This window comes from Gobius niger, assembly GCF_951799975.1.
Source record: "Gobius niger genome assembly, chromosome: 16".
NCBI classification, from domain to species: Eukaryota; Metazoa; Chordata; class Actinopteri; order Gobiiformes; family Gobiidae; genus Gobius; species Gobius niger.
Window position 1 is genome coordinate 29,559,847 of NC_136867.1, and position 13,325 is coordinate 29,573,171.

At 38.3% G+C, this 13,325-nt stretch overlaps 1 protein-coding gene across 1 annotated transcript; it reads right to left on the reverse strand.

Annotated features, from left to right (window-relative positions):
* Positions 1-7,440: 7,440 nt before the first annotated feature.
* egln3 (egl-9 family hypoxia-inducible factor 3) lies at positions 7,441-10,304 on the reverse strand. The gene is made up of 3 exons (XM_079573588.1): positions 9,857-10,304; positions 7,691-7,810; positions 7,441-7,588 (listed from the first exon to the last, which is right to left on the reverse strand). The coding sequence occupies exons 1-3, from the start codon at positions 10,211-10,213 to the stop codon at positions 7,448-7,450; spliced, it is 618 nt and encodes a 205-aa protein (XP_079429714.1). The 5' UTR covers positions 10,214-10,304; the 3' UTR covers positions 7,441-7,447.
* Between the last annotated feature and the right edge of the window lie 3,021 nt (positions 10,305-13,325).

Genomic DNA, 13,325 nt, shown 5'->3' on the forward strand with positions numbered 1-13,325 from the left:
CCAAATGATCAACTGTGGATGAAGATGAAACGGTAAATCTCACCACAGAGTTCAGGAGGTGTGGAGTGAGAACAGAAATCACAAACATTGTAAATCCTTTCAATGGAAACTAGAAGATTTACAAACTGCACTGACGACGAGGGGCAAGAGTCACCTGACAACTCCCAGCATGCACTTCTTTGCAAACATTTGTCTAAAATGTATAATAAATAGAGGTCTGAGGTTCTGTGGGTCCTGGAGGGAGTTACAATAAACTATTTCCTCTTATAGTCACAATGTGAGGGGCATGAGTGTTATGTCCGAGAGGCCCATCGCTCATTATACCAGATTATCTGGGAACCATGACTCAAGAAAGAGGCGTCACATCCCTCTAGTGGAGGAGCTGTGTAAATGCATCTATGTAAAGATAGATAATCAAATGGCTTTTCCCGTTCATTGTGGGCCGGTGTTAAGGTATAACGGGCCTGATCTCGGTCTGACCGGCCCAAAAGTACGTCGGCCCACTGGGAAAACTCCCGAATCTCCCGATGGCCCGTCCAGCCCTGTAGGTAGACACGGGGAGACACGGGGAGAACATCAAACCTTCTCACCACTGTCGCCCCAATACTTCTGCTCAGGGTTATTGTTAAAAGAATGTAGACACCGATACCTGACCCGATACTTTTTCCTGTATCGGATATCAGATACTAGGAATAATACTGTATCGGGGATCGGCTGCAAATATCCGATACTGAACTGATTCTAGTTTCATATATCGATGTTTAGAGTCTGATCACAGGTCAATCATCTTTGTAATCGAGCCCAGTGATCCTTTTAAATGTTTTACAATCGTTTATTCATATTTTAGTGACTTCGGGACAAATCTTAAGGCGATAAAACGTCCTCAAACAAACACTAAAGGCAGAGTTTGTTCAGTTTTTTTCCTCTAAACTGAGACTTTAAGGAGTAAAAAGTCTCAGCCCAGATCTGAACTCTCTCATCGGCGTTTTCACGTGTGTTTCGTCATCCGTCCGTCTGCGAGGGTGAAGACGTTTTGGAGAGAGAGACCTGTGAGGAGGAGGAGGAGGAGGAGGAGGAGGAGGAGGAGGAGGAGGCGCCGCGGGACATCGCTCCTCGTCTGATCTATCATTCATGCCGCTCATTTCAAATGGACTGAAATATTTAAAGTGGCGGCGGGTCACGGGAGTCGCTGACCTCTGCAGATTATTACTGCAGCAGGAGGAGGAGGGGGGGGGAGGGGGGGGCGGACCCACAGAGGCAGAGAGGCAGTGGTGGCGCAGTGGTTAGTGCTCGTGCTTCACTACAAGAAGGTCCCGGGTTCCATTCCCACCTGGACGAGGCCTTTCTCAGCTTATAAACCACCTACATGAGGCGCTCTTGTAATCGATCATTTTTACGATTAGTCGCTTGGCTGTGAATGGTGTAGGAAAGTTTTATTTTTTCAATTTTTTTCATCACATTATAGCTTTAGTGGCGCTGTTTAACCCCTTAACTCCCGCCTGAACTGAGCACATTTTCTCCAGTTCGGCTTTACCCCAATCCAAAAGCTTCTGGGAAAAAGGTGTGAAAGTAGCAACAAAACTGAGACGAAAACAATGATGGAAATGTGACAAAAAAGAGACGAAAAATTGATGAAAAAGTGGCAAAAATGTCACAAGAAATTGACAAAAAAATGACAAAAAAATGACAAAAAAATGACAAAAAAATGACAAAAAAATGACAAAAAAAATGACAAAAAAATGACAAAAAATGACAAAAAATATCAAAAAAATGACAAAAAAGACATAAAAATGTGATAAAAAATTGACAAAAAAAATGACAAAAAAATGACAAAAAAAATGACAAAAAAATGACAAAAAATGACAAAAAATATCAAAAAAATGACAAAAAAGACATAAAAATGTGATAAAAAATTGACAAAAAAAATGACAAAAAAATAATTAAAAAAATGACAAAAAATGTGGCAAAAATGTCCCAAGAAATTGACAAAAAAAGACAGAAAATTTGATAAAAATGTGATAAAAAATTGACGAGAAAATTACCAAAAAATTACAAAAAAATTACAAAAAATTAACGAAAAGGGACTGGTGCAAAGTGACTGGATCCAAATCGTTACGTTTTAACCTCTTAACTTCCGCCTGAACCGAGAGGATCTTTTTTCTCACGTCATCAGATTTTTTTTTCCATCATTTTTTTGTGGGTATTCAACTCATTTTTTTTTTGTCATTTGTCATTTTTTGTCATTTTTTTGTGAATTTTTTATCACAATTTTTTTTTTTCTGTCATTTTTGGGTCACATTTTTGTAATTTTTTGGTCAATTTTTTGTAATTTTTTTGTCACATTTTTATCATATTTTATTTAATTTTTTGTCCATTTTTGTCATTTTTTTGTCAAATTTTTTGTTTTTTTTTGTCAAATTTTTATCATATTTTTTATTTTATTTTTTGTCAATTTTGTCACATTTTTGTCATTTTTTTGGTCAATTTTTTGTATTTTTTTGTCAATTTTTTTTGTCATTTTTTCATCAATTTTTGTCAATTTCTTGTGACATTTTTGCCACTTTTTCATACATTTTTCATCACTTTTTTGTCCGTGTTTTCTCACTTTTTTGTCACATTTCCATCATTGTTTTCGTCTCAGTTTTGTTGCTACTTTCCCACCTTTTTCCAGAAGCTTTTGGACTGGGGTAAAGCCAAACTGGAGAAACTGTGCTCGGTTCAGGTGGGAGTTAAGGCGTTAATAGAAACAATACAAACCTCATGAGCCTCAAACAGAAAACTGACCTTCAGATCCGTCTTTCACCTTCATTAAAGATCCTTGGATTCCTCTTTATTAGAGAAGCTCAGCAGTGACTAACACATCATGGAAGGCTGTCACTGAAAGATCACGTGCTCAGGCCTCGAACAGCTGCAGCCCAGCGCGGAGCAACACCGCCCTCTAGCGGCGTGACCAGACACTGCAACTACAGAGGAACAAGAGTTACTTTCTAACAATCAGAGGAGGTTCAAGAGGCTCAGATGTTCACACAAAAATAACTGTTTTATGAATAACAGAGGCCAGGAAACTGTTGTTATGTCTTGCTCTTTGAACATTTTGGCCTGAATTAAATAATAACATTTCTGCCAGGATTTGGAAGAAATTCCATTCAAATATTGAATATATTTAGCAGGTCCAGTTTATCGGTCATAGCTATAACTGCAGACTTAACCTCTTACCACCCGCCCAAACCTAATCCATCCTCTCCTCTTTGCCATTGTTGTCACTTTGTATTTCCTTTTTGTGTTTTTGTCACTTTTTAATTACTTTTTTGCTGCTCTTTTGTCACTTTTTAGCTGGATTTTTGTCATTTTTTTGCTGGATTTTTGTCATTTTTTTCTGGATTTTTGTCATTTTTTAAAATATTTTTTGCTGGATTTTTGTCATTTTTTGCTGGATTTTTGTCATTTTTTTGCTGGATTTTTGTCATTTTTCTGCTGGATTTGTGTCTTTTTTTACATCCTCATTTTCTTCTCGTTTTTTGCCTGTTTTGAAGAAGCTTTTAGATTTGGAGAACTTGGAGAAAACATGTTCAGGTGGGAGTTAAGAGGTTAAACAACCACAGGCCTGTTTTCTCAATAAGGCCTATTTAACTTTATATAAACCTCTTTTTCACATCTTTACCAATGATTGTATTATTGATTGACTGCGGAATTCTTCCGCAGTCAATTATTGGTTTTCATGTTCTTTATTATTATTCCTCTTCCATCTTTTTCCCGATTTTCTAGAGCTTTCAGCACCTTCATGCTTTGTGCAATTTATGCAAGTTATGCATCAAAACGTTCCGCATGTTGAGGAGAAGGTGCTGTTACTTTTGGGACTTCTGCAACTTATGGTTTTTCCGCAATCGGCCGAAATGTCGGAGATTTTTCCCATTGACTTATAATGGGGCTGCTGCAAATCCATGCTTTTCTGCACTTTTTTCTGCATTTTATGCAATTTCTGCACTTTGTGCAGGTTCAGCTTCTGCAACTTGTGGGTTTTGAGAAAAAATTGTCCTTCTGCAGTTTTCCAGTTTTTTATACGAGAGTTTGAAATGTTTGCATTAGTGTGTATGGGGGAATCCAGCCAATGGAGAGACTCCGCCTTTCAGCCATTTGTGCTTCTGCCAATCAAGCACTGAGGCCATTTCAACAGTTTGACCAGTTTATGGAATATAAAGTTTATGCAATATTAATAATTTATGCAAAGTAACCACTTTATGGGATTTAACCAGTTAATGCATTTTAAAGCGTTTATGCAACTGACGAGTTTATGCCATTTAGGACTTTTGAATTTTAAAGAGTTTATGCAATTTACATAATTTATGCAAATTAACCCATTCATGCATTTTATCACTTTATGCAGTTTATACAGTTTATGCAACATGACATTTTATGCATTTTACCAGTTTATGCAAATTAGATTATGCAAATTAAGCAATTTATGCAATTTGAACAGTTTATGCAATTTCTGCATTCGCTTCCTGCAATTCCGCAGTCAATCGCAATGGTGCAGCCATTGCATTTCTAGTTACTTATTATAATTTGTTTGCAGAAATGTGGAACAAAACTAATAAAGTTTTGTGAGAAAAGAAAAAAAAAGATGACGTCCGAAGTGGTCGAGACGCCGAGGATCCTGGGAAATGAGAAACAGCCAGCGTCTCCGGTTTAGCTTTACCCAAATCTGAAAGCTTCTTTAAAAAAGCATCAAAACTGACAAAATGTACGAAAATGTGACAAAAAAATCCACAAGAACGTGACAAAAACTCAACAAAAAAGTGACAAAAATCCAGCAAAAAAAGATAAAAAAGAAACAGCAAAAAATGACAAAAATCAAGCAAAAAAAAAAGACAAAAAACAGCAAAAAAAGACAAAATTCCAGCAGAAAAAATGACAAAAATCCAGCAGAAAAAAAGACAAAAAATCCAGCAGAAAAAAGACAAAAAATCCAGCAGAAAAAAAGACAAAAAATCCAGAAAAAAGTGACAAAAATCCAGCAAAAAAAGACAAAAACCCCCCCCAAAATTACACAAATCTAGCAAAAAATGAGGCGTTCCTCTGGACTAGAGGCTGGAAGCTCCAGTCAAGAAGCTTTTAGATTTGGGTAAAGCCGAGCCTGAGCGCTGTGTGAAGGTGGTGTTAATGAACATCAGACGCCGTTGACACATTTCAAACATTTATTGCAGGAATTTCCAAAAACAAAAGCCCAGAGTAAAGGCTGAATAAGCGTCGCTCCATAAATATTTCCGTCTGGAGTGAATGAACTCAGAATCAGCGCAGGTTTAACTGTGAACAAAAGTCTGTGCAGTTTTCAGGGCCTGCAGCGCCCCCTGGTGGAGACGACGCTCCTGAGGTCCATCGGTCACTCTTCACTTCTGCTGTTTTCGAACGCTGGAAAAAAAGAAAACAGTCATTAGTGTCAAAACGAGAGGGATTTAAATAAAGTAGTTATTACTGCAAACGATCAGGAAATACAAAAGATCAAAGTCAGGAAATAGATCTGTGAAAAGAGCCTGAACCGAGCATCAACCTAAACACTTCTTGAAAAAAGTGTCTAAATAGTGACAGTGAAAAGCATCAAAAGAGCCGCAAAACAGGCGGGAAATCATAAATACAATGAAAAAGAGACTTTTTTTCACACCATATCATTTTGTGGACTCAATATTTAGCTGGTATTATAATTAAATGTATTTATTTATTTGGTCGGGAGGAAGTTAATGAACATAACATGGGATTCATGCATGTTAACCCCTCAAAACTTTCATAAAAAATTGACGAAAAATGACAATAATGTGACAAAAAAATGACAAAAATTTGACAAAAATTTGACAAAAAATTACAAAAAAATGACAAAAATGTGACCAAAAAATGACAAAAATGTGACAAAAAATTGATGAAAAAATACAAAAATTTGATAAAAATTTGACAAAAGAATTACAAAAAATTGACAAAAAATTAACCAAAAATGAAAAAAATGTGACAAAAAAATGACAAAAATGTGATAAAAAATTGACAAAAATGTGACAAAAAAATGACAAAAATGTGACAAAAAAATGACAAAAATGCGACAAAAATGTGACAAAAATGTGATAAAAATTTGACAAAAAAATGACAAAAAATGACAAAAAATTGACCAAAAGTACAAAAAAATTACAAAAATGTGACAAAAATGTGACAAAAAAATTTAAAAAATTTGATAAAAATTTGACAAAAAAATGACAAAAATGTGACAAAAAAATTAAAAAAATGTGACAAGAAAATGACAAAAAATTAACGAAAAATGACAAAAATGTGACAAAAAAATGACAAAAATGTGACAAAAATGTGACAAAAATGTGATAAAAATTTGACAAAAAAATGACAAAAAATGACAAAAAAATGACAAAAATGTGACAAAAAAATGACAAAAATGTGACAAAAAAATTTAAAAAATGTGATAAAAATTTGACAAAAAAATGACAAAAATGTGACAAAAAAATTAAAAAAATGTGACAAGAAAATGACAAAAAATTAACGAAAAATGACAAAAATGTGACAAAAAAATGACAAAAATGTGATAAAAATTTGACAAAAATGTGATAAAAATTTGACAAAAAAATGACAAAAATTTGACAAAAAATGACCAAAAAAAATGAGTTGAATCCCCAACCAAAAAATGATGAAAAAAAAAATCTGATGACGTGAGGAAAAAGATCCTCTCGGTTCAGGCGGGGGTTAAGAAGTTAACAAGCCACACTGGACTGTAGCCTTGAGCTTATTTCCATCCGTCACACATTGTCATTCATCCTGTTTTTAGTGATGGGGAAACTGGAGGAAACCTACGCAGACACGGGGAGAACCTGCAAACTCAAAGTTCGGAGGTGACACTGTGATCTAAATATGGGAGACAGTTTGGAACAATTTATTCTTTATTTAGGAAAAGTTTTGAGAATTTGGAAAAAAAATTGGAAACATTTAAAAAAAAAACCTTTACTTTTCCATAATTTTTAAAAACTGTCCAAATGTAAAAAAATAAAAAAAAAGTTTTCCAATTTTTTTTTTCAAACATTTGCCTCTTGAATGTGTTTTGTGACAAAAGTGACTCTGTAGCGTGAGCTTCGTACCGGAGCGTTCTCTGCAGCGCCTCCTGGCTGCAGCGCGTTCCTCTGCGTCGAAATACCAGACTGTGATCGCGAACCTGTGACACACAAACAGCACTGTTGTTATGGCAACGGGCCAGTACTGCAGTATCTACCTGGTACTGTAGGAGGGCAGTACTGCGTGTGGTGTATTAGTACTGCAGTATTTACCTGGTACTATAGGAGGGCAGTACTTCGTGTAGTGTATCAGTACTGCAGTATTTACCTGGTACTATACGAGGGCAGTACTTCGTGGGGGTATTAGTACTGCAGTATTTACCTGGTACTATACGAGGGCAGTACTGCAGTATTTACCTGGTACTGTAGGAGGGCAGTACTTCGTGGGGGTTGCGTCGGTCTGACCAGAACAACAGTAAACGATCGAACACCGGCTCGATGTCCACGACGTACGGTTTCCCTTCAGGGAACATCCTCAGCACGCCGCCGTCCTCCTATTGGACAGGACGGGTCACATGATCAGCACACGGCGTCTGTATGGCAGTAGCAGTAGCAGTAGCAGCAGTAGTAGTAGTAGTAGTAGTAGAAGTACTCACGGTGGCGCTCCAGTCCTTGTTGAGGTAGTAGATGCAGGTGAGGCAGCGTCCGTCTGAGTTGGGGTTGTCCACGTGTTTGACGTAACCCGCCCCGTTGCCAGGGTAACACGCCACCATCGCCTGGAAGAACCACACATGGTAGAGTTTAACCTCTTAACTCCCGCCTGAACCCAGAGGAGCATTCTCCTCACGTCAGCAGATTCTTTTACATCATTTTTTTGTTGGGTATTCAACTCATTTTTGTAACTTTTTTGTCATTTTTATTATCACATTTTTCGTCATTTGTTTTTTTTTGTCAATTTTTTGTCACTTTTTAAAAAAAACAAATTTTCATCCTTTTTTTTTTATCACATTTTTGTCACATTTTTTGTCATTTTTTTGTCATTTTTTTGTCAATTATTGTCATTTTTTGTCACATTTTTTAAATTTTTTCATCAATCTTTTGTCACATAATGTATTAGTAATAGTAGCAGTAATAGTAGTAGTAGTAGTAGTAGTAGTAGTAGTAGTAGTAATAGTTGTTGTAGTAGTAGTAGCAGTAGTAATAGTAGTAGCAATAGTAGTAGAAGTACCTTGGAGCGGTGGCTGATGCTCTTGTCCAGCCGCCGGGCCGTGGTTGTAGTAGTAGTAGTAGTAGTAGTAGTAGTAGTAGTAGTAGTAGTAGTAGTAGAAGTACCTTGGAGCGGTGGCTGATGCTCTTGTCCAGCCGTGGTTGTAGTAGTAGTAGTATTAACAGTAGTAGTAGTAGTAGAAGTACCTTGGAGCGGTGGCTGATGCTCCTGTCCAGCCGCCGGGCCGTGGTTGTACTAGTAATAGTAGTAGTAGTAGTAGTAGTAGTAGTAGTAGTAGTAGTAGTAGTAGTAGTAGTAGTAGTAGTACCTTGGAGCGGTGGCTGATGCTCTTGTCCAGCCGCCGGGCCGTGGTTGTAGTAGTAGTAGTAGTAATAGTAGTAGTAGTAGTAGAAGTACCTTGGAGCGGTGGCTGATGCTCTTGTCCAGCCGCCGGGCCGTGGTTGTAGTAGTAGTAGTAGTAGTAGTAATAGTAGTAGTAGTAGTAGTACCTTGGAGCGGTGGCTGATGCTCTTGTCCAGCCGCCGGGCCGTGGTTGTAGTAGTAGTAGTAGTAGTAGTAGTAGTAGTAGTAGTAGTAGTAGTACCTTGGAGCGGTGGCTGATGCTCTTGTCCAGCCGTGGTTATAGTAGTAGTAGTAGTAGTAGTAGTAGTAGTAGTAGTAGTACCTTGGAGCGGTGGCTGATGCTCTTGTCCAGCCGCCGGGCCGTGGTTGTAGTAGTAGTAGTAGTAGTAGTAGTAGTAGTAGTAGTAGTAGTACCTTGGAGCGGTGGCTGATGCTCTTGTCCAGCCGTGGTTGTAGTATTAGTATTATTAACAGTAGTAGTAGTAGAAGTACCTTGGAGCGGTGGCTGATGCTCTTGTCCAGCCGCCGGGCCGTGGTTGTAGTAGTAGTAGTAATAGTAGTAGTAGTAGTAGTAGTAGTACCTTGGAGCGGTGGCTGATGCTCTTGTCCAGCCGCCGGGCCGTGGTTGTAGTAGTAGTAGTAGTAGTAGTACCTTGGAGCGGTGGCTGATGCTCTTGTCCAGCCGCCGGGCCGTGGTTGTAGTAGTAGTAGTAGCAGTAGTGGTAGTAGTAGTAGTATTAACAGTAGTAGTAGTAGTAGTAGAAGTACCTTGGAGCGGTGGCTGATGCTCTTGTCCAGCCGCCGGGCCATGGTTGTAGTAGTAGTAGTAGCAGTAGTGGTAGTAGTAGTAGAAGTAGTAGTAGTAGAAGTACCTTGGAGCGGTGGCTGATGCTCTTGTCCAGCCGCCGGGCCGTGGTTGTAGTAGTAGTAGTATTAACAGTAGTAGTAGTAGTAGTACCTTGGAGCGGTGGTTGATGCTCTTGTCCAGCCGTGGTTATAGTAGTAGTAGTAGTAGTAGTAGTAGTAGTAGTAGAAGTACCTTGGAGCGGTGGCTGATGCTCTTGTCCAGCCGTGGTTATAGTAGTAGTAGTAGTAGTAGTAGTAGTAGTAGTAGAAGTAGTAGTAGTAGTAGTAGTAGTAGTAGTAGTAGAAGTACCTTGGAGCGGTGGCTGATGCTCTTGTCCAGCCGTGGTTGTAGTAGTAGTAGTAGTAGTAGTAGTAGTAGTAATAGTAGTAGTAGTAGTAGAAGTACCTTGGAGCGGTGGCTGATGCTCTTGTCCAGCCGCCGGGCCGTGGCGGTCACCAGTTTGTCGATGGCGGTGAGCAGCGCGGTCACGGGTTCGCAGCCGCGCTCCGCCCCCGTGATCCAGGCGATGCGATCCCCTCTGACCTCTTTGCGGCTGAGTCCCGGCGCCGAGCGCATCAGCCGGCCGCCGCGCAGCGCCCCCTGCTGGTGCATCCGCCGCACCTGCTCCAGCACCGCCCCCCCGGTGACCTCGCCCAGCACGCCGTCCAACCAGCAGAAGCCGTGGGCCAGGAGGGCGGGCACTACGCGCCGAGACGCCACGCCGTCGATGTCCGCGTCGCTAACGAACTCCGCTAACGGCATTTTCACGGAGACTGGTCCAAGATGGCCGCCGCCGAAGCACCGTCCCTTTAACTTCGAGTCTGGGCCAGTTTCACAAATTAAAAAGTTCCACAAAAATGATGTGGAAAAGAAAAACTCTGAGACGCAGAATCCAAAAGAAACGACTTTTACAGTTTCACAAAAGAGTGGAGAATACTAGAAACCGTTTGTGTCATTAACTAAAAGACTTAAGTTGGTCCGACTACTCAAAAATACAAGTTACAAAAATAAAATCTGTAGCAATAAGTAAAAAAATATATAAGTCTCTCGAAAAATAGCATGGATTGTTTCAGTCGAAGTTATACTTTTGGAAAATCCCGTCTAATTTTACAAACCAAATACTAGAAACCGTTTGTGTAATTTACTAAAAGACTTAAGTTGGTCCGACTACTCAAAAATACAAGTTACAAAAAAACCAACTCTGTAGCAATAAGTAAAAAAAAAGGTCGAAGTTATACTTTTGGAAAATCCCTTTCAATATTACAAACCAAATACTAGAAAACGTTTGTGTCATTAACTAAAAGACTTAAGTTGGTCCCACTACTCAAAAATACAAGTTACAAAAACAAACTCTGTAGCAAGAAGTAAAAAAAAAAAATAAATGGTGTGTATTGTTTCAGTCAAAGTTATACTTTTGGAAAATCCCGTCTAATTTTACAAACCAAATATTCGAAAAAACGTTTGTGTCATTAACTAAAAGACTTAAGTTGGTCCGACTACTCAAAAATACAAGTTACAAAAATAAAATCTGTAAAAGAAAAAAACAGTAAAAGAATATAGAAGTCTCTCGAAAAATAGCATGTATTGTTTCAGTCGAAGTTATACTTTAGGAAAATCTTGTCTAATTTTACAAACTAAATACTAGAAAACGTTTGCGTCATTAACTAAAAGACTTAAGTTGGTCCGACTACTCAAAAATACAAGTTACAAAAACAAACTGCAATACTCTCACTCTAATACTACAAGATAAATACGTAAACTATTGATAATGTAATGACTTCAGTAAACCCTCATTCATTTGCGCTGAATCGAGGAAACTTGTAAACTTTACGTTACGTCAACAAACCTCATTAAATCTTTGTGAAAATTAACGCAAACGTTTCCATTAAAGTTCGGGATTAAATGTCTGCAACAAAACGATTATGTCAAACGAAACTCCGACTTTCAGCCAAAGCTTCGGCTGCAAAACGTCCAAGTGTCGGAACCAAAAGATCGACAATCCGGTTCTTTTGGGAAAAGCAGAACTCAGTCAAAGGTGTAAAAATAAAAGTGTTTTTTCAGGAATGAAGCGGAGTCAGAGTCGGTCCCGGGCGAGTCCTCCGGCGCGTGCAGCTGATGTGGACGTGCGGCTTCACGAGCACCTATTTGTATTTACTCCTGAGTCAAAGTAGCTGAGAGGGAGAGAGGCCGCACATCCGGTCCGCGCTTTCACAATAAAGTACGGCGTAACCCTCAACTACACCCAAGCACATTTTTGTGCTTTTGGACGTTTATTTTTTGCATAACTCCTACATTTTTAAAGCCAATTGAGTGAAACTTCCCCAGGGGTGTATTTTTTGGGGGATCTAAAATAATTTGATGTCATTTGGATTTTTACCCCATTGTAAACACTCATTAAAAACATACTCACGTTAACCTCCCGCCTGAACCGAGAGGATCTTTTTCCTCACGTCATCAGATTTTTTTTCCATCATTTTTTTGTTGGGTATTTTACTCAATTTTGTAACTTTTTTGGCCAAATTTAATCACATTTTTGTCATTTTTTCGTCAATTTTTTATGAATTTTTTGTCATTTTTTTGTCATTTTTTGTCACATTTTTATCATAATTTTTCAATATTTTCGTCATTTTTTAATTAATTTTTTGTCCTTTTTTTGTCACATTTTTGTAATTTTTTCGACATTTTTTAATGAATTTTTTGTCATTTTTTTGTCACTTTTTTGTCACATTTCCATCACTGTTTTCGTCTCAGTTTTGTTGCTATTTTCACAGCTTTTTTCCAGAAGCTTTTGGACTGGGGTAAAGCCAAGCTGGAGAAAATGTGCTCGGTTCAGGTGGGAGTTAAGGGGTTATGGGAGCTTCGACACAAACATGTGCTTGAAACTTTAGAGAGCTATAACTCCATGAAGGAACAATATTTCTTGTCCCATGTTAAAGACGTCACTTCTGCATTTTCAAATTCATTAATTTATCTTTTCATTGTAGAGAGAGAGAGAAATCCGACAGACATACAGTCTATGTGGGGCCCTGAAAAAACTTTAGCTCTGGGGTCCATTTGACTGAGATCCGGCCCTGGTTGTGGAGAATACACTGTAACACTAACTATAAACCATTTGGAACAATTTCAATGTTTCGTTTTCTTGCATTTCTGTGTAAAGTGACCCAGAAATGAGTCTCTAAACCCGTCCCTGTGAAACAGACTTTTGTGCAGCGGTAACGTCTCTGAGTGCATTAAGGACAACACGCCAATGAACGATGTGTTGATTAAATCGTTTATATCAGGGGTCGGCAGGTTAGCTCGGTGGAGGCCGATTTTCTTCATTGTAAAAAGACCAAGGGCCAAACCTGAAGCACCACTTTCTACAAATGCCAGTGCTGGGCATAATATATGACCTCATTTTGATGTTCTGTTTGGACATTTTTAAGTAATTGACAATATTTCTCACGTTTTTACAGTACTTAACCCCCTGCCTTAACCCAACACATATTCTCCAGTTCGACCTTCCCAAAATCTAAAAAGCTTCTTTAAAAAAAGAATTAAAAAAGTGACACAAAAAAAACTCACACAAAAAAGCGATGAAAAAGCAACAAAAATGCAACAAACATGCAGCAAAAAAAATACAAAAAAGTGACAAAAAAAGTGAATCAAAAATCGTACATCAGTTTTAGGCTCCAGTCGAGAAGCTTTTACATTTGGGTAAAGCTGAACTGGAGAAAATGTGCTCGGTTAGGGTTAAACTCCAAAACGATTAAAGTAAGTAATACATAATATTTCTCAAAATCATCTTGAGGGCCAAAGGTTTTACGTTTGACGTTGCCCCTGGTTTATAGTGAGTACTTGTCTTTCGAAGAATGAATCATTTAAATAAACTATT

Excerpts from the sequence above, each read along its gene's own strand:
- egln3 (XM_079573588.1), bottom strand. The coding sequence starts at position 10,213 with ATGCCGTTAGCGGAGTTCGTTAGCGACGCGGACATCGACGGCGTGGCG. Across the intron at positions 7,811-9,856 it reads GCATCAGCCACCGCTCCAAG|GCGATGGTGGCGTGTTACCC; the intron begins GTACTTCTACTA and ends TGGTTCTTCCAG. Across the intron at positions 7,589-7,690 it reads ACAAGGACTGGAGCGCCACC|GAGGACGGCGGCGTGCTGAG; the intron begins GTGAGTACTTCT and ends CCTGTCCAATAG.